The sequence below is a fragment of the Daucus carota genome, chromosome 7 (assembly GCF_001625215.2).
Source record: "Daucus carota subsp. sativus chromosome 7, DH1 v3.0, whole genome shotgun sequence".
In the NCBI taxonomy this organism is placed as follows: domain Eukaryota; kingdom Viridiplantae; phylum Streptophyta; class Magnoliopsida; order Apiales; family Apiaceae; genus Daucus; species Daucus carota.
Window position 1 is genome coordinate 32,561,062 of NC_030387.2, and position 20,052 is coordinate 32,581,113.

Here is a 20,052-nt window from a genome sequence, read left to right on the forward strand (position 1 = left end):
GCTGCTGACCAGGATGTTATCTCCTCCTGAGTTGCTGCTGCTGCTTCGTACCCCTCATCAACTAATTCCCATAGATCATGAGACATAAACAATGTCCTCATTTGAATGCTCCAGAAATCGTAACTCTCACCATTGAAAATCGGAATACTGTTTTGAGCACAGCTGAATATTGAATCATTACTTGTTGCCATGATATTTAAAAAAAAAAGAAGTAATTTGATGATTTGGGTATTTGTAGGAGTGAGATAAGATTAGCTCTGATACCAAATTTGTTGGGTACAGAACTTGAAGAAAACAGAAGATTTTATTGTTTCTTGATAAATTACATGTGCTGCTATAGCAGTCTTTATATAGATAGACAAAGTATCTAGACTCTTCCTAGAATTCATCATTAATTAGATACATGAATAATTTGGAGACTCTTGGTTTCATACATTGAACATTGATCATGACTCTAGGACTAGAATATTCTGGATACTTGGATTATAGGAATTACAAATTATCTTTTTAACAAGGTGCGCGCAAGCTGGCCCGAACACCTTTTCTTGTCAGAAGCTCAGCCTATGGTAAAATACAAAAAGTTAGCAAGTAGTTGTAATCACTCACTACCATATAAGCTTCTAAAAATACAGTTGATACTCAAGCAGACCCCATCAGCTCCGTTCCCCCTCCCCATGTTCATCTGCAAAGGTAAACTCTACGGTACGGCCTTGATCGGCCCAATCTGAGAAGGTGCAGTGCCACCAACTATATGATCGTACTTACAGGTCGACCAGAACTTACAAGTTCCATAACGGCTGAAGTGTGAGCAGACACTCTGCCCCTAAATCATTTACAAGAAAAAAAATAAAAGGTCTAGTTAATTTAGTTGTACCATTGAAATAGAATCTGTATATGGAGCAAAATGGTTACTGCTTAGTAATGCAAGCCCGTAACACTGTTTTAACAGCTATAATAAGTTAATATTCTTGATCTAGCTAAATAATTGAGAGAAGGACTCACAGGTCGCAAAGGTAGTCCTTGGTCATTGAGAGTGACAGCCGTCTCCAATTTTCTGGGGTGGTGGAACCTGCAGGAAGATCTGAACTTGAAATTCCCCGTTCTCATGTAGGAACTGCAGTCAGGCTGTCCAGGTTGTTCAGGAGATTCATCTATGTTCACCTGGCCCCGCGGATGTGCATAGAAGCTGGATTCAGTTGCTGGAACGGCCATCGAAAGTGCTGGGGGGAGGGGGAATAGGCAGAATCCCCATATGTGTTCAAAGGGAAATATAAATTTAGTAAAGGAGAACCATTGTAGTTTGTTAACACCATAAAAGTACCACTTATATTAGTACCAACATGGACTCATAACATTTTAGACCAACAAAAACAATTAAAACAACCATCTTAACTCTTAAGTAATTGCAATCTTATTTTCCAGAGATTGTCACATAAGTTAAGGAATACCTGATATCCATTCCATTCTGCATTTTCAGGAGCAGATGGGGTTGGTGGATAAATAATTCGCCTGAATGGGGTTGGCGGATAGATAACTGGCCTGGAAAAAGCAGTCTCATTTATTGCTTTTGTTGATGACCTACCTCTACCTGGTGAAGTAGTGTCAAGTCCTCCTGCTGCTGTAGGTTTCGGATGATGAAACCTACAGTTTTCACCATACTTGCATGAACCAGTTCTCATGTAGAAAGAACATACTTTCTCCCCCTGTTGCCCAATCAAAAAGCTTATTAGAAAATCTCCACTTAAGTGACAAGGGTAAAGCATATATGCCTACACCTACATTATATTTGACACAAGGATAAACTACTAATAATTATTAATATCTGTAGTAGTTGCAATTAACGAGCAAAATTAATATGAATAAGTAAAAAACACCTTCAGAACCTTATAACTGATCCTATATGGCTGATCTATATCTGCGTCCAACTGATCCTATATGGCTGATCTATATCTGCGTCCACTTTTTGATCAGATAGTAAGAATATCCCTCTTGGTTGAATATGGACTGTATACATACGAAAATTTGGATTCTGTGAAAAAAGGAGAGAAGTTTTACAACTCTAATCGGCAAACCAATAAAGTTCAACTCTGAATTTGGGGTCACTGCAGATTTTCCTTTGCCATGACTATACCAACAAGCTTTTCCGTATTTGCAACCACCCGCTGACAAGTAATACTGCAAAGGAAAAAAGAGGAATATCAAGCGAGGCTGTTATATACTTGCGTAGTTGCATTATAGTTCAGTATTGCCAGATGGAATCAAGCTGAGAAGTAGAACTATAAATTTTTCAATAAAAGTTCATAAGTAGACCCAGAAAAAAAGATATATATTTAATTGTAACCTTGCATTCTGTCTGTCTAGGCTTATCATAAATTTCTTCCTTTTGCTTAAATGTATCCCTGGGAGCCTGCAAAAATTTCACAGTTCATTATTAGGTTAACAAAACATTTTTAAACTCTCTACCACAAATTTTCATAAGAGCAATTGACATAAACCCTTAGTTTAGTAGAAGTAATCACAAGTTGTATTTTACCCGGGGCTTTCTTTGAAGTGGATGATTAAATTTGCATATCGAACCAAACATGCAAGTCCCAGTCCTCATATAAAGCGAACAATCTTCCGTGTAAGGCCTCAAAGGATAATGGCGACTTCCAAAATTTCCATCATTAAACCCCACGGAGTCCTTTTCAGCATTACCGGAACAGTGAGGTTCTTTATCATACTGCGCCTTTCCATTTCTCCCCACTACATCCCCTTCTTCATTCCAATACCAAGGAGGCACCTCCCCATACTGCTCATTTACATGCCTCATATTTTCATAGTTATCAAAATACAGTTGCTCCTAATTAGCTTTAGCTCGTACAGCAACATCATCCCAATTCTCACCCCAACCAGCTTCATAGTCCTCAATCACTTCTTTTCCCTTGTCAGCCATCTTATTCTTTACTTCAAGATTATAACTTTCTTCGACATCCTCACTATCACCACACTTACCACCGTCCTTCATTTCCTTAAAATCACCTTCACTTTCTTCCACCAAACTACGCTTTTCGGGGTTATCTCTTCGATTTTCGTCTCATCTTTAATACCATCCAAGTCAAAATCACCGCCTTCAATCTCAATCTCACTCCAATTGCTCCCCTCCTTATGATTACCCCTTCCTTCATTTTCTTAAAAGCACATTCATTTCCTCCCACAACACAACGGTTTTCAAGGTTTCTCTCTTCAATTTCCGCCTCCAAATTACGATCACCTCCTTCATTCTCAATCTCACTCCACTTACTCCCCTTCTTAACATTACTGTCTTCCTTCATTTCCTTAAAATCTCCTTCATTTCCTTCCACCGCACCACACTTTTCAAGTTTTTTCTCTTCGATAATCCATAGGCTTCCTCTTTAATGTTGGACTTAGGTTGGCACTTTAAGTTGTTCAGGGCCTTAGCTGATTAAAGAGAACCTTAGGCCATATATGAATAATCTTTCCAATAAAGACTTTCGATTTCCAAAGGACTTAAAGCCCCCTTATCTATTGAACTTTTCTCGAAATAATTTCTCTCGAAAGACTTGGCCTTTGCTTCAAATTCCGAAACAGTGTAACTCTTCCCACTCTCCGTCACAGACTTGATCACAGGATGGCCTTTTCCTTGGCAAAAACCAGCTTGCTGCACCCGGGTAGTGAATTCTCCTTTCGGGGAGGCAGAACAGGCCATTAAAGAATTGTTAAGTTGCAAAAATGAGGTTTTCATCGAGGGCGATGAGACAGGGGGTATGAATTCCCCGAAAGGCGAATTCACTACCCGGGTGCAGCAAGTTGGTTCTTGCCAAGGAAAAGGCCATCCTGTGATCAAGTCTGTGAGGGAGAGTGGGAAGAGTTACACTGTTGAGGAATTTGAAGCAAAGGCCAAGTCTTTCGAGAGAAATTATTTCGAGAAAAGTTCAATAGATAAGGGAACTTTAAGTCCTTTGGAAATCGAAAGTCTTTATTGGAAAGATTATTCATCGCCTAAGGTTCTTTTTAATCAGCTGAGGCCATGAACAACTTAGAGTGCCAACCTAAGTCCAACATTAAAGAGGAAGGGTATGGATTATCCGGAGCCAACCAAAAGAGGCAAGTCTTCTAGAGTTAAAGAATCAGCTGAGGCCACAGACCATGAACTACTTAAAGTATCTCAAAATTTGCCTAAGCAACCAGAACCTTATGTAATACATACTAAAGTTCGTATTATCATAAAATTCCTCCTTTTGCTTAAATGTATCCCTAACAGCCTGCATAAAGTTCGCAGTTCATATTTAGGTTAACAAAACACGTTTAACATAGACAGACTACCAAAGCAATAAACACTCTGTACAATCTCCAACCAAAGTAAAAAAGTTGCTATAGTGAAGCAATACATAATAATTTCACTCAAAACCACAAATTTATATATTTATATCCAATATCTTTTAAGAGTTATTGACATAAACCCTTAGTTGAGTAGAAGTAATCAAAACTTGTATAATACCTGGTTTTTCCTCTCAAGTGGATGATTAAATTTGCAATTCGATCCAAACCTGCAAGTCCCAGTTCTAACGAACAAGCTTCCACATCAGGCCTCAAAGGATAATGGCGCCTTCCAAAGTTTTCATCATTTGAGCTCCCTGAATCTTTTTCAGCATTCCTGTACCAATGAGGTCCTTTATCATTTATATCCCTCTCATTTTCATAGTTATCAAAACACTATCGCTCCTGATTAGCTTTAGCTCTTACAGCACCATCATCCCAATTCTCACCCCAACCATCTTCATAGTCCTCAATGATATCATCCCAACACCCCAACCATCTTCATATTCCTCAATGACCTCTTTTCCCTTCAAATCACAATCGCCACCTTTATTCCCAATCTCAATCCAATTACTCCCAATCTCATTTCCTTCCACAACACTACGATTGTTAGGGTCTCTCTCTTCCATTGCCATTTCATCTTCAATACCCTTCAAATCACAATCACCGCCTTCATTCCCAATCTCACTCCTAATACTCCCCTCATCTTTATCCCCATCCTTTATTTCCTTAAAAGCACCTTCTTTTCCATCTTTTTAAGACTTCTCTCTTCAATTTCCGCCTCATCTTTGATACCCTCCAAATCAAGATCACCATCTTCATTCTCAATCTCACTCCACCTACTCCCCTCGTTATCCTCCCCTTCATTCATCTCCTTAGTGTCTCCTACATTTCCTTCCACCACACTACGCTTTTCAGAGTTTGTCTCTTTGATTTCCGCCTCATTTTTAATACCCTCCAATTCACGATCACCGCCTTCATTCTCAATCTCACTCCACTTACTCCCGTCCTTACCCTCACCCCCTTCCTTCATTTCCTTATAATGACCTTCATTTCCTTCCACACCGCCTAAATTTTCGCTTTTTCTCTCTTCGAATTTCGCCTCATCATTAATAAAACATTTCCAATCACGATCACCGACTTGATTCTCATTCTCACACAACTTACTCCCAAACTCATCACCATCTCTAAACCCCCCAAACCACCTTGATTATTCTCACCACCAATTCCTTCCCCAAAGTTCCCACCTTTATCAGAACCCCTCTCTGTTTCGATAGCAAGCACCAACTCCTAACCCTCATCTTCACCACTTAAACCCATCTAGCTTCTTGATCACCAATTAATTCATTATCTAGGGTTTGATAACCAAAATCAAGACTCTGAAACCCTAGCTCTAGGCTTCTGGCTTAATTTCATTTTTTACAGGGTGATTAAACTCATTTGAAGCTCTTGGTTTTTTTTAATAACCCTCCACACCCACCAAATATTTCTCATCAAAAAAACCCCACACAATTTTAGTTAAAAAAGCTCACACACTTCTGCTCTGCTGCAACAAAATGCCTGTCTTTTGCTTCTAATTATGTAGGTATTTATTGTATTTGTGTGAATATAAAGTAGAAAAGGAAAATCCTGACAATAAAAATTAAAATAAAATATGCATGGATAATAATGTACTTTCTCTTTAAAGAAAATGCTTTCTTATCTTTTTTCCTTTTACTCACTATTTTGAAGATCCCAATTTTTTTGAAGATCCCCGATTAATCTTGAAGAAATATTTTATCGATTTATCGATTACACTCGATTTGACTAAAAAACCTCAATTTGTCAAAAAAAAATCTCTGATAATTTCCATTAAATCATGAATCGGCAGATCAACCAATTAGTACCGATTATCGATTTCAGCACCATGCTTTTACTCATAAAACAAATCCTACACATAAATATGTGACTATGGTGCATGACACTGATAATAAATTGATCACATAACAGGGAAATGCATAGCTAAAAAACACGGGTGTATGTAGTGCGTATATCTGATCCTCCTGCAGTTCCTTGCGGAATGTCAGGATGAATGTCTTAAAACTTCCTTAACCTGTACAGAAACAGTCCATGGTATATAGACATGATAACAAAATAAAGTAAAATACATATATTTATGATATATCAAGATATGAGATCTAAACTCCAGAATTATAAATAAATTTCGACCATCTAATCTAAGACAACATTGTGCACATTCCAATGTGGCTGATTAGTCTGTTTCTGAAATTAAGAAGGCTAAATCAACTGTATTATGAAAGACATTCCAAGGACATGTTAAACTAGAAACTACACCTACCTCTGCACATGAGCAACGAGGTTCTTAGCTAATGTTAACTTGCTTCATTTCTCTGTTTCTTCATGCCTTTCGATGCTCATTCTTCGAGCTACCCTGAGTGTCCGGTCTTCCTCCTGTGGCGACTGAAATCTGACACAAAGCGAAATGTTTTGCCACAGCCAGTCTCAGCACAGGTATATGGACGGTCACCTGTATGAACTCTGATATGTTCCGTCCGAGCCCAAGCCCATTTAAACGTCTTGGTGCAGCCTTCCCAAGTGCATTGTAGGGGGCGGTCCTCACGATGCACCTTCTGATGGTGGATCAGATATTTGTGCGACGCAAACTTCTTTCCGCACCCCTTGACCGAGCAGATATTTTTTCCATGGAGCCCCAGCTCTTTTTTGGAGCCAAAGTTCATCATGCATACTTCACATGAATACTTTGCCTCTGCTTTTTTGGAGCTGCTACCAGCTGATGCTTGAATTCCAGAAGCCGATTTTCCTCTGTTACTGGATGTCTTCAGTTCATCTTTTGCTACAACTTTGTGTGAAACATGTTCCGGGTCCTTTGGAGGCTGATTTAACTTTCTTGGCCTGAGTCTAGTGCTCGGCCCACCTTCCAAAATATCAGTGCCCTGGTCATGGGGAGTCTCCTCCTGGATTGGCTTTACCTTGGACTTATTTTTGTAAGTCCTCTTGTATTGTATAATACATTTGTCTTTTCTACTCCCAGAGGCCAAATCAGTTGTTCTATATAAATTGCCGGGCACTACATCAGGTTCTGGTGGCTTAGGTAAATTTTCGGATACTCTAACCTGTTCCTGGTCTGTCGCCTCGGTTGACTCTTCAACCCTTGGAAACTTGCTTGTTTGGGCTGGCTCAAGATCATCCATACCCTTTCTCTTTAATTTTGGAATTGGGTTGGCACTGAAAGAAAGATTGGACCCTTCACTATCTACAGCTGATTTGATTCTTTCCTTGTCTTCTTCAGTGGCTGTCCTGAAGGAAATATCGCTCGAAATTTGTTCTGCTCCCAGTTCATCAGCCACTAGTTTTGCTTCAGCCAGAAACTTGGGATAATCTGCACAATTGTCATTTCTAAATGTTATAAAAGGACAAGTAGCTTAATTTTGACAACTTTGTTCCAGTGTGCACCAAATTGTAAAGACAGTATGCAATTCATCAATAAATATAATGCATTTTACTCTTTATATGCTAATTAATTTGCCAAAAAACCTAAACGAAGACGTTACAGAGGAGAAAGGAGGGCAAAGTTCTAAGCACAGGATATCTCTCTACTGTAATTACAGGGTTATATACAATAACTGAGGTCCGGCGTGGCTTGAGTTCTCGCATTTTTAAATGTGAGAAATAGCAATTAGTTCCATTTCCGGAATTTTTCACGTAAAATAAATAAATAAATTAGTTGCCTTTTCATAAGTTAAAAATGCATCATGGGGCCAAAAGGATGGCACTTTGCCTGTTGAATTTGCTTCATTGTAGAAACTTTAAAGATCCATAATCATACTCACAAGAATATCTCATCAGACCTGACAACAGATTTACAAGCAATTACTTAAAATCACATAATTAAGTACTAACTATTACAACTAAATTATGTACCTGGATGACAAAGGAGTAACATGTGCATGCCCCCAAGCGCATCCAGTTTCTGTTTAACTCCAAAAGCATGCTGAAGACAGAAGACATGTGATGGAAAGGACTCCTCAGCAAGGTCGGATACTGGGGAAAACTCTCTCGCTTCAGTTTCAGAGTCGGAAGCATCCTCATAATTCAAAGCTATAAGAGCAAGTGAGGATATATCCTTGGGTGGTCTACTACTACAGGAAGCTCGCATCGGCCCTGCATTTAATCAAGTAAGATTAAATTGATTGCTAAAGTGAAGTAAAGCACGCCATCACACTACAAAATGTGGGTGTCTTTATACTGCCATATCAGATTACCTTCGTGATATGTATTTTACCTACTTTTCTGAAAGCTTAACCCTTAAATACACTGCACGGGAAACAACTACTATGGCACACACAAAATATAGTATGGGAGTCATAGCATGTCTGTGTTTGAGAAAGGGAGCCGATCTGTTTTCGTAAGCATTTACAAGTTTAGACACACTATAAAGCTACAGAAATGTTTACAACGGGTTTGACTAGAAATTTATACAGAGAAAAGGTCTAAACTAGTATGTAGTATTCATTACCTAAACCAGAATCCAGCACAGCATTCTTGGCAGATCCGGCAGAACGAAACCACCAATTACTAGCAGCAATGTCAGAAGCAACACCACTACCTCCAATATTGCCAAAATCAGCTAGCATGAGATTGTGAACATCTACTTCACCAGGTTTTATGATTGCAGCACAAGCAAAACATAAAACCCCACAAGCTAAACATGGGAAAAGTCCTGCATATGGCAACCACTCACATTGAACAAATCCATTTATGTTCAGGTTCTGAGAAGTCGTGGTGCACGAATAATTAATGTGTTTGTTATATAAAGGAATATTATTACCATCACGCAATTCAGGAAAATTTCCAACGATAAAATCACGGGGAAAAAGGATAGCTGCAGATCCTTTCCCAAGACTGTGAAGCAGGCTGATATCATGCTTCACATCTTGCAGAAAGAGCTCCTTCACCAGCCTTTCCCCTTCACCTTTCTTCTTCTCTTCTAATCCAGAACTTCTTGTTTCCATGCTCGCTGGTCCTCTGAAAATGTGAAATCAGATTTCATCAGAATGTAATTATGACTACATAAATGACTTCATCATGATACTTTCTACATATATGACTGTTCAGCTAAATCATGCAAGATGCAATCATAAACTCGAAGTAATTCATGTAGCATGGACAACCTTGAAGAGAATGACAGCGCAAGATCATAAAGCAATTGGATGTGGGAAATTAATGGAGGAGAGTTTATAGCAGCCCTGCGCATTTCAGCTTCTCTTGCAAACCGCAACCATTCAGGAGTTGCAATCTTTGAAGCTTCCGCACAGTTGAATCCTGTTTGCTTAATAAATGTCAAGATATATATAGTATCAATATAATAATAATACAGACAAAATCCAATGTAAACAGATGTCTAACCATGACTGAATCCTGAGTGGTAAGCCCTTGGAAAAGTGACTACGAATTCTCCTGGATTTTGTACCAACCTGGTTTCACAAGGGAATAAAGGAGGGGGAGGAAATATGTAAAATTGCCAGAAATATATATATATAATTACATAAATACAATTGATGCTCTGTGAGAAGGTCCTAATGATCAAGTCTACATGTGAAGAGTGGGAAGAAGAAAAAATCAGGCCTTTTGTTATTAAAATTCAACAGAAAAAAATAATTGCAAACTAGCATTTACGTAAAACTAATGGAAGATAAGTGTCAACCATGGATATGAAACACTTACCTGCAGCATGGTATGCCTGCGTTTACAATTAATTCCGGAGACAGGACGGTAGTCTTTTGACCAAGAGTAGCATAACTCACTGCAGTTGTTCACACTAAAACCAGTAAGTAATGAAAAAAAATATGCAGAACCATTCAACAGTTTCTATACTATGGTATTCTGAACAATATGTAGAATTTTATAACTGCTTCCCTGCATACAATGCATAAAGCTTCAACCCCGCAGAACTAAACGTTGAATTAGACATACAAATAAGAAGAATGGTTTGTTAAGCATGGCAATGGCAATTTCGGCACCCCAGAAAATCATATCAATTGCAAACAGCACATGTTAAAAGCAAATTATGACAAACTAAATGAGACAAATGGAGCATAATTTCAATAATAACCAAACTCACAGAGAGGATTCATCTCTCCATTATATCCGTGATTACGGATCACATCCTCAAAAGCGGCTGCCGCATGCTGAGGCACTCCATACCAGGTCTTCCTATCCCCGGTGTGCAGATAATTGAGGCTGTGCAGGTCATGATCCTCCACGTGCCACGCAAACCAGCTAAATAACATTCCTATATACACCATTGGGGATGTAACCCCGGGGATATCATCCTTCACAAACCTCAGCAGACACCTTCTGGACCTCGCCGCACCCCTCAAATTCCAATCCGTATCTCCCACATTCAAATCATCACTCAATCCATCTCCTCCCATCTGCTTCTCCAACTCCACAAAAGCTGATATATGCATGTCATTCGCATACTCAACCTCAAAGGGTTTATCAGCACTAGCATTCCAATAAAGGCTTTCGATTTCCAGAGGACCTAAAGCCCCCTTATCAATCGAACTTTTCTTGAAATAATTTTTCTCGAAACACTTTGCCTTTGCTTCAAATTCCTCAACAGTGTAACTTTTCCCACTCTCCCTCACAGACTTAATCACAGGGTGCCCTTTTCCTGGGCAAGAACCAACTTGCTGCACCCGGGTAGTGAACGTAGGCCTTAATTCGCCTTCCGGGGAGGCAGAACAAGCCACCAAAGACTTATTAAGTTGAAAAAAAGTACTTTTCGTCAAGGGCAATGAGACAGGGGGTATAATTTTACATATACCATACACACAAGCTTCTTTCTCAATTTTATGAATATAAGCAATTGGGTCCTCAAATTCTTCGAGGGTCGGACGAAATACGAGAGAGACAGAGTGAAAAGAAAGAGAGTAGCAGTGCTGGTATATTGTGTTTTTTTTGGGGACTAGTACCGGTAATATATAGACAGGGTGCTCCTCATTTTCGATTCAAATTTTTTTCTTTTCGATTTTACCCGCAGAAAAGAGAGAGACTAGGGATGTGTGGATGTGTTTTAGCCAAAACTTTACAAATAAAAGCGGTTATTTAATAAATTTCGGATTTAAGTATGATGAGAATGAAAATATTTTTTACTGTGTTCGGTGTTCAGCCACCTATTTGTGATTTTATCATTAATTTTGAATATCATATGTGTGTATTATCATCTTTTATTCTTGAATTGGATCTCATCTTGTTGAATTTGGCTTGCACTCTTATCTCAATTGCTTACGATTGTGTGCTATCATTTTTTTTATCACTTTAGAGGAGTGAAAGAGCTTCCAAGTTCATTTTTTGAAAACTGAAATATGTTACTCATGATCATATGTCCTTTTAGTTTGTTGATTTTGGATCTTTATGTGATGAATGAAATGTATATTTACTTTCTTTCGTATGTATTTGTGAAAATTTAAAAATTTTATTGGAAAAATATCGTGAAAATAAATGAAATATTATTGACATGGAGGAAAAAATTGAGGTTCTGAATTTTCGGTATAATGAGACCGTAGAATATCGTATTTATATATAATTCCATAGTATGTAGCTTTTAGAGTGTCAGACTATATATATATATAATATATAAGAATTATAAAGTATCATAGTTAACATGTAAGTTGTAGTTTATGATTTTATATATTTAATACAGAATGAGAAGTTTAAATTCTATCTATAGTCAGTTGTAGTTCATTAATATTTCTAAATATCTTGACTCCAAGTTAATTAGAATGATAAACGAGTAAAATGAACATTATTAAAGATTGATAATATATATGATATCATCTCCACTGAAAAGTTGCAGAGCATATGACCTGAAATTTTCTTCGAAACTGCATAATATATGACAGATACTATGATTTGCAAATAGTATTTGAGAAAAGAATATGTGTGTGGCAATATTGAAGAGTACGGATTAAGAAAGATTAGTGTTTGTAAGATTTCAAAAATAGAATTTGTCATCGAAGAATATTGGATGAATAATTGTAAATAGATGAAATAAATACATAATATACTTTAGGGTGTTAATTTTGTTATATACAAATAAAAGGAATCCTTCGAGACATAGATGCATGAAAGAATTAATATGACAAATTTCCCGCGTAGTAAGATTGCAGCTTTCTTATTTGTTGACATCAGATTTTACATAGATTTCACATATACATATTAGGTTGCAATCAGGTTGTAGTGCGTCAGATTTCGTATATGATACGGTTGCAAAGTGTCAGATACAACGTAATGCAAATTTACGAATGTGACTAAAGATATGATTTGCAGAGAGTCTTTGAGAAAAATGTGCATGTTGGTATAGAAGAGTATAAAATAACATATATAATTTTTGGTGATGTGAAAAGCATAATTCGTCAAAAAAAAAACCAAGGATATTGAATAAATATTTATAAATAGATGAAACTTTTGCATCATTTGATTTGATATTATTTTTTTTACAAGTAGGAGGAATCCTTTGACGTATATGGAGAAAAGATTTGAGATGACATACTTACAATAAATGAGATTACATGATATGGAGTTGTGTTATATACATAATGTGGATTATATACTATTAAAAATTACATATTCATGTGCTGGAACCAGTTTTCTCCTTGAGGATGTACCCCGATTCAGTTGCGATGTGAGAATAGTAACTAGGTTCAAAAGTGTGTGAGATAATAACTCCAACTGCTATGTGTGTATAGAAGTATATGAAGACAAACCTCTGCTAGCTCTTTTATTCCGGTCATTCTCTTCTCCTTCGGTCGTGGCTGAAGGGAATCGGAGGTGGGAAAAGTTGTTTCGCTCTTTTATTCCAGTCATTCTCTTCTCCTTCGGTCGTGGCTGAAGGGAATCGGAGGTGGGAAAAGTTGTTTCGCAAAATCTGGGGTGTGAATGTTGAAGTCCAATTTCCTGTTCTGCTCCACGAAGACGTGGTCTTCATGTGTTCAAAGAATAGGTTTTCGTCTATATGAGCTGTGTTTTAGTCCACTATTCCTGGTACTTGAATTTGTCACCGGCATCTAACATGTCCCCAGGCTGGCTTCGGTCAGGCTCGCTTGATCAGAGTCCAACTCGGCCCATCTTCGGGAGAATCCCTAGGTCGGCCTCGCTCTAACTTGTCGGCTGGCTTCGACCTTACCCAAGGGTTTACCATGATTGGACCTATTTGCCATGTGAAACAATGAAACCAAACTTATAACTTGTCAATGCACAAGTTTTATTTGATATTTTACATATTTGAATAATTTAATATGGAGTATAATTTTATTTTATATAATAATAAATTATAAAATATTAATTTTAAAAAATAATATAAAATATATTATCTTTTTATGTAAGTAAAAATAACATAAAATTTTAATTTTATTAGACTGTTGACATGATTTGATTCTTAAACCATTGTCAACATTTTAGGTATCAAAATATACAATTTTATTTCTATAGATACTCACGGTTATGAACTATTTGTATTGAGAGATATAACGACTATAATTCCTCATACTAAACTTCGAATCACATAACCTAATTTTTATTATTTATTATTTAACAATATAATAAAAATGGGGGAATCAATAAATACGCTTACCACAAGTTTACAAATAGGTAAACAAAGAATGGGGGTTATAAGATAAGGACAATGAAATAAATGTCATTTTTATTTTATTTATTGTAGAGCCATCTACTTGTGATTTTGTCATCAAATATTAAAAAATATATGCATGAAATTCTGTCTTTTGTTCTGCAGGATTTGAGCTGATTTTATTAAATTTGGTCATTAGTCTTATCTCAATTGCTTACGATTGTGTGCTACTTTTCTTTGTAATTATCACCTTAGAGGAGTGAAAGAGTTTTCATGTTCAATTTTCTTTTTAAATTAAAAATATGTTGTTCATGCTCATGTGTTTTCTCTTGTTTTCTCTTGTTTGCTATTTTGGATATGTGTATGATACATGTGATGTGCATTGAATATCTTTAATATTTCTTTGTGCTCTATAATTTTTCTGAAATGATGTTGTAGAAGTTATTTAAATTTTAGTTGCAAAAGGTGAAAATAATACTCTTGATATGGAGGAAAGAATTGATATTACGGATTTTTCGTGTAATGAGATTTGAGAAGTGAAAAAAATGTTTTGTTCTTAATTTTTCTACTTTTACAAAATATACATATACATTATAAAATAAGAAAAATATATGCATCAGTCTAGCACTTATTTATTTATTATTTTCTAAAGAAGTGGTTGCGGCATCCAAGTAATGCAACATTTACTACCAAACTTTGGAAGACAAATCTATAAAATTGGGAAGTATGGGGGAAATTTAAACTTAATAACCGGCCGTGAGATTTTAATTATATCAGTTTAAACATTATATTGGAAAACATTGAGACACAAAAGCAAGTAAAATGATAATTATTTTGAGGAAAAAACGTGATCTCGATGTCAATTTTACATCATCTTTGATGGCGGACAATAACTAACATTTTCTGGATGATATATATATCATACATGGCAGGTACCCCTTGCCCCAATGTGAATCCTTCCCTGATTACCTCCGCATATCTGAACCTCCTGCAGCTCCTTGCAGAATGTATAGTGATTGTGTACTTAAACCATGCTTAACCATCTATCAAAATCCATGGCATATAGACAAGATAACAAAAATTAATAGACAGAAGATATGAGAACTATAGTCCATAACTATACAAATTTTTATCATGTAGTTTGGTTCATATAAAATGTAAGACAACATTATGTACATTCCTTTGTGGCTGAAAATTCTATTCTGAAACTGAAAAGACTTAATGAAGCGGCCTGAATCAACGGTAATGTGAAGGAAATTCCAAGGACATGTTAAACTAGAAACGAGGTCCTCTTTTCACCGAGTAGCCTTCTTTGGAGGGTGCTTCCTTGTTCTTGACCTGAGTCTAGTCCTCGGTCCACCTTCCGACTTTCCAGTGCCATGGTCCTGGTCCTGTTTAGATGGAGGAGTCTCCTCCTGGACTGGATTTACCTTGAGCTTATTCCTCCTCTTGTATACAATAATACGTTGATCTTTAGGGGCCTTTCCAGATTCTTCAGCTACAGGAGACTTGCCCCTTGAGGAAGGCTCAACGTCAGCAAGTCTCTTCATCTTCAATGTGCCTTTGGTTTTCTCAGAAGATAAGCAAATTGTGTGACTTCTTGAAGATTTGCTAGGCGTTACGTCAGCTGAAGTATGTCGACTTTGGTTGGCACTGCGAGAAAGATTAGCCCCCAGCTTGGCAGCCCAGTCATCGTTCCCAGGAAAGGACCCTTCACCATCTAAAGCCGACTTGATTCTCTCCTTATCTTCTTCCCTGGCTTCCCTGAAGGAAATGTCACTCCAAATGTGATCCTCCCCAAGTTCATCAGCCATTAATTTTGTTTCAGCCAAAAACTTGGGATAATCTGCCAAATATGCATCGCTAAATATTATAAAAGGACTGGTAGCAGAGAAGGCACGAGTACTATCTAGTAGATTAATTTTAAAAATTTTGTTGCCATATGCACCAAATTGTAAAGACAGTATGCATTTCATCGACAGATATAATGCATTTTACTCTCTGTATGCTAATGAAGTTGCCAAAAAAAACAAAAGGAAACGTTACAAAGAAATGAGGGCAAAGTTGTGAGCACAGGATATCTCTCTACTTCTCTACTGTAATTGAATACAGGTTGACAGCAGATGACAGGGTTATATATAAAAATTGCGGTCTTAGGGTTTGGCTTGGGTTCTTGCATTTTTTAACGTAAGAAATGGCAATTAGTTTCATTTTTGGAAATTTTTGAACGTGTCTGGTCTTCCACTTGTGGCGACTGAAATCTGATACAAAGCGAAATGTTTAGCCATTGGAATTGAGAATGTGGAGATGAAGAAGAAATGTGTGTATTGATTTGTTTGTTTGTTTGTAGATGTGATGAGAATGTGTGAATTGGGGATTGTATTTATAATAAAGGAGGGGGATTGTTGGGCGGGAGTTGAGAGAATCCTGGCCGTGGATTTCAGGGATTGAATGGACGATGATGGATGGATTTGGTGCGGATCGATGACGTGGAGGGATGTTTGTGCTGAAAGATGATTGTATCCGTTGATTTGGATTGTGATAGGCTTTTTATTTATGGGGATTGTATTTTAAATAAAGGAGGGGGATTGTTGGGCGGGAGTTGAGAGAATCCTGGCCGTGGATTTCAGGGATTGAATGGACGATGATGGATGGATTTGGTGCGGATCGATGACGTGGAGGGATGTTTGTGCTGAAAGATGATTGTATCCGTTGATTTGGATTGTGATAGGCTTTTTATTTACGGGGATTGAATTTATAATAAAGGAGGGGGATTGGTGGGCGGGAGTTGAGAGAATCGTGGCCGTGGATTTCAGGGATTGAATGGGCGATGATGGATGGATTTGGTGCGGATCGATGACGTGGAGGCATGTTTGTGCTGAAAGATGATTGTATCCGTTGATTTGGATTGTGATAGGCTTTTTATTTACGGTTGTCAGTGATTTTACAGAAGTGAGGGGCGGATCGATGAGCTGGCTTGTCCCAGTTCATCAGACATTATTTTGTTTCAGCCAGAAACTTGGGATAATCTGCAAAATATGCATAGCTAAATGTTATAAAAGGACTGCTAGCAGAGAAGCCATGACCGCACAAGTGTTTGTGCCTCAATACCTATGCTATTAAGTAGGTTAATTTTAATAACTTGGTTGCAGTATGCACCAAATTGTAAAGGAGTATGCATTTCACAAGTAATTACTTTAAATCAAACAATTAAGTACTAACAATTACAACTAATAATGTACCTGGATGACAAACGAGTAACGTGGGCATGCCCCCAAGAGCATCCAGTTTCTGTTTAAATTCAGCAGCATGCTGAAGACAGAAGACATGTGATTTAAGTGAGTCCTCATCAAGGCCAGGTGCAGGGGAAACTTCTCTCAGTTCACTTTCAAGGTCGGAAGCATCCTCATAGGTCAAAGCTATAAGAGCAAGTAAAGATGTATCCTTTGGAGGTCTACTACAGGATTCTTCAATCCGCCCTGCATTCAATTAAGACAGATTAGATTGATTGCTAAAGTTAAAATCTATAAACTACTGTGTAGCATTCATTACCTAAGCCGGAATCCAGCACAACATTGTTAGCATATCCTGGGGAATGAGACCACCAATCACTAGCAGCAACATCAGAAACAACACCACTACCTCTGATATTGCCACAATCAGCTGGCAAGAGATTATGCTTTCCCACTTCAGTAGGTTTTATGATTGCAGCACAAGCAAAACATAAAACCCCACAAGCTAAGCATGAAAAAAGTCCTGCAGAAGCCAACCGCTCACATTGATCAGGTCCATTTTCTTGAGTGTAAATGTTCTGGTTCTGAGAAGTCGCAGTGCACGAAGAATTAATGTTTTTGCTAAATAGGGAATATTATTACCATTATGCAATTCAGGAAAATTTCTCCTAATAAAATCACGGGGAAAAAGTATAGCGGGAGATCCTTTCCCAAGAGTATGTAGCAGGTTGGTATTATGCGTCACATTTTGCAGAAAAAGCCTCTTTACCAGGCAATCCCCTTCACTTCTTTGTCCAATGCTCACTGGTACCCTGAGAATGTAAAATTACATAAACCTTAATCATGATACAATTATGACCACACATATGACTTTTCATTATGATACTTTCGACATATAAGACTGTTCAACTAAATCATGCAATTAAGAACTCGAGGTAATTCATGTAGAGTGAACCGCCCTGAAGAGAATGATAGTGCAAGATTATAGAGCAATTGAATGTGGGAAACCGATGGAGAGTAGTTTTCTGCAGCCCGACGAATTTCAGCTTCTCCTGCGAACTGCAACTATTCAGGAGTTGCGATATTTGAAGCTTCCGAACAGTTGAATCCTGTGTGCATTAATCAATGTCAAGATAGATAAAGTATAGATATAGTAATATTACAAACAAAATCCAAGGCAAAAAGATGCCTGACCATGACTGAATCCTGAGTGGTAAGCCCTTGGAAAGGTGACGACAAATTCTCCCGGATTTTGGACCAACCTGGTTTGACAAAGGATTAAAGTCACATAAATACATTGCCAGAAATTATACAGTTACATTTTTAGAATTGATGTTCTGTGAAAATGTACTAATGAGAAGATGAAAGAATCAGGCCTCTGGTTGTAAACATTCAGCAGAAAAATATGATTGCAAATTAGCTTTTCAGTAAAACTGATGAAAGATAAGTCTCATCCAGCTACAATTCCATACAGGTTGAAGATTAAAGAGTATTAAAAACATGGAGCATAGAACAGAAAAGAGTTACCTGTAACATGGAATGCCAGCATTAAGAATTACTTCAGGAGACGTGACCGTTGTCTTCTTAGCAAGAGTAGCATAACTAGTAAGTAATGAACAAATATATGCAAAACCCTTCTGAATTAAGTAACAGTTTATACAATGATCACAATATGGTATTCTATATCTGTATAAGAAGATGCTATGAACTGGAAGAATTTATTAAGTGCTCCCCACATAAAATGCACAAAGCTTTAATCTTGAAGTTAACCTTAAATTAGACATACAAATTAGAGAATTGGTTTGTTAAGCAAGTTTATGGCAATTTCGGCACCCCACAAAATCATATCAATTGCATATAGCACATGTTTAAGAGCAAATTATGATAAACATAGAATGAGACAATGTAGCATAATGTCCATATAGACCATTGGGGATGTAACCCCCGGTATGTCATCCTCAATAAACCTCAGCGGGCACCCTTCTGCCCTCGCTGTTCCCCTCAAGTTCCAATCAGTATCTCCCACATTTAAATTATCAGTGAATCCGTCTCAATCTCATACTCAATCTCAAAGGGTATCTGCATTCCCATACTCAATCTCAAAGGGTATCTGCATTCGCATTCCAATAAAGACTTTCGGTTTTCAAAGGACTTAAAGCCCCTTATCTATTGAACTTTTCTCGAAATAATTTCTCTCGAAAGACTTAATCACAATTCACAGGATGGCCTTTTCCTGGGCAAGAACCAACTTCCTGCACCCGGGTAGTAAATGTAGGCCTCAATTCGCCTTCCGGGAAGGCAGAAGAGGCCATTAAAGAATTGTCAAGTTGAAGAAATGTGTTTTTCATTAAGGGCAACAAGACAGGGGGTATGATTTTACATATACCATAAACACAAGCTTCTTTCTAAATTCGATGAATATAAGCGATTGGGTCATTAAACTCCTCAAGAGTTGGATGAAACTCAGGGGCTAAAGGGAGGGTTTTAAACCATCGCAAAACTTCTGTTTTATTGTGACTGTGAGGTTTGTACCCTGCTCTGCCTCTAATTCTTGGCATTGAATTTACAACTAAGAAGATACAACAATTGAACACACACAAAGAAATGTATATATCAAGAAATCAATACATACAAGATCTGTGAAGCTTCCAAAATGGCCACACACAGGGGCTTCAAGAAGAGAGACAGAGCGCAAAGAAATAGATTTTGCTGATATATTCTGTCCTTTCCAGGTACACAGAGATGGTGTCCCTGTTTGGTAATTCTTTTTTTCTTTTTTTCCTTCAAGTTTTCTCAGTGGACTACAGAGAGAATGATAATTGTTCTTGGGTGGTTTAATTAATACGA

At 37.5% G+C, this 20,052-nt stretch overlaps 3 protein-coding genes across 3 annotated transcripts; all 3 read right to left on the reverse strand.

The window, feature by feature from the left end:
• Window positions 1–1,319: 1,319 nt before the first annotated feature.
• Window positions 1,320–3,395, reverse strand: LOC108195638 (zinc finger CCCH domain-containing protein 67-like). The gene is made up of 4 exons (XM_017362617.2): window positions 2,534–3,395; window positions 2,342–2,407; window positions 1,875–2,175; window positions 1,320–1,703 (listed from the first exon to the last, which is right to left on the reverse strand). The coding sequence occupies exons 1-3, from the start codon at window positions 2,810–2,812 to the stop codon at window positions 1,945–1,947; spliced, it is 576 nt and encodes a 191-aa protein (XP_017218106.2). The 5' UTR covers window positions 2,813–3,395; the 3' UTR covers window positions 1,320–1,703; window positions 1,875–1,944.
• Window positions 3,396–6,496: 3,101 nt separating this feature from the next.
• Window positions 6,497–8,497, reverse strand: LOC108195053 (lysine-specific demethylase REF6-like). The gene is made up of 2 exons (XM_064082089.1): window positions 8,263–8,497; window positions 6,497–7,720 (listed from the first exon to the last, which is right to left on the reverse strand). Exons 1-2 carry the CDS (start codon window positions 8,495–8,497, stop codon window positions 6,747–6,749), a joined length of 1,209 nt encoding a protein of 402 aa, XP_063938159.1. The 3' UTR covers window positions 6,497–6,746.
• Window positions 8,498–8,831: 334 nt separating this feature from the next.
• Window positions 8,832–19,770, reverse strand: LOC108203921 (lysine-specific demethylase REF6-like). The gene is made up of 7 exons (XM_064082090.1): window positions 19,663–19,770; window positions 10,463–11,241; window positions 10,066–10,144; window positions 9,748–9,815; window positions 9,513–9,663; window positions 9,170–9,366; window positions 8,832–9,061 (listed from the first exon to the last, which is right to left on the reverse strand). Exons 1-7 carry the CDS (start codon window positions 19,761–19,763, stop codon window positions 8,832–8,834), a joined length of 1,605 nt encoding a protein of 534 aa, XP_063938160.1. The 5' UTR covers window positions 19,764–19,770.
• Between the last annotated feature and the right edge of the window lie 282 nt (window positions 19,771–20,052).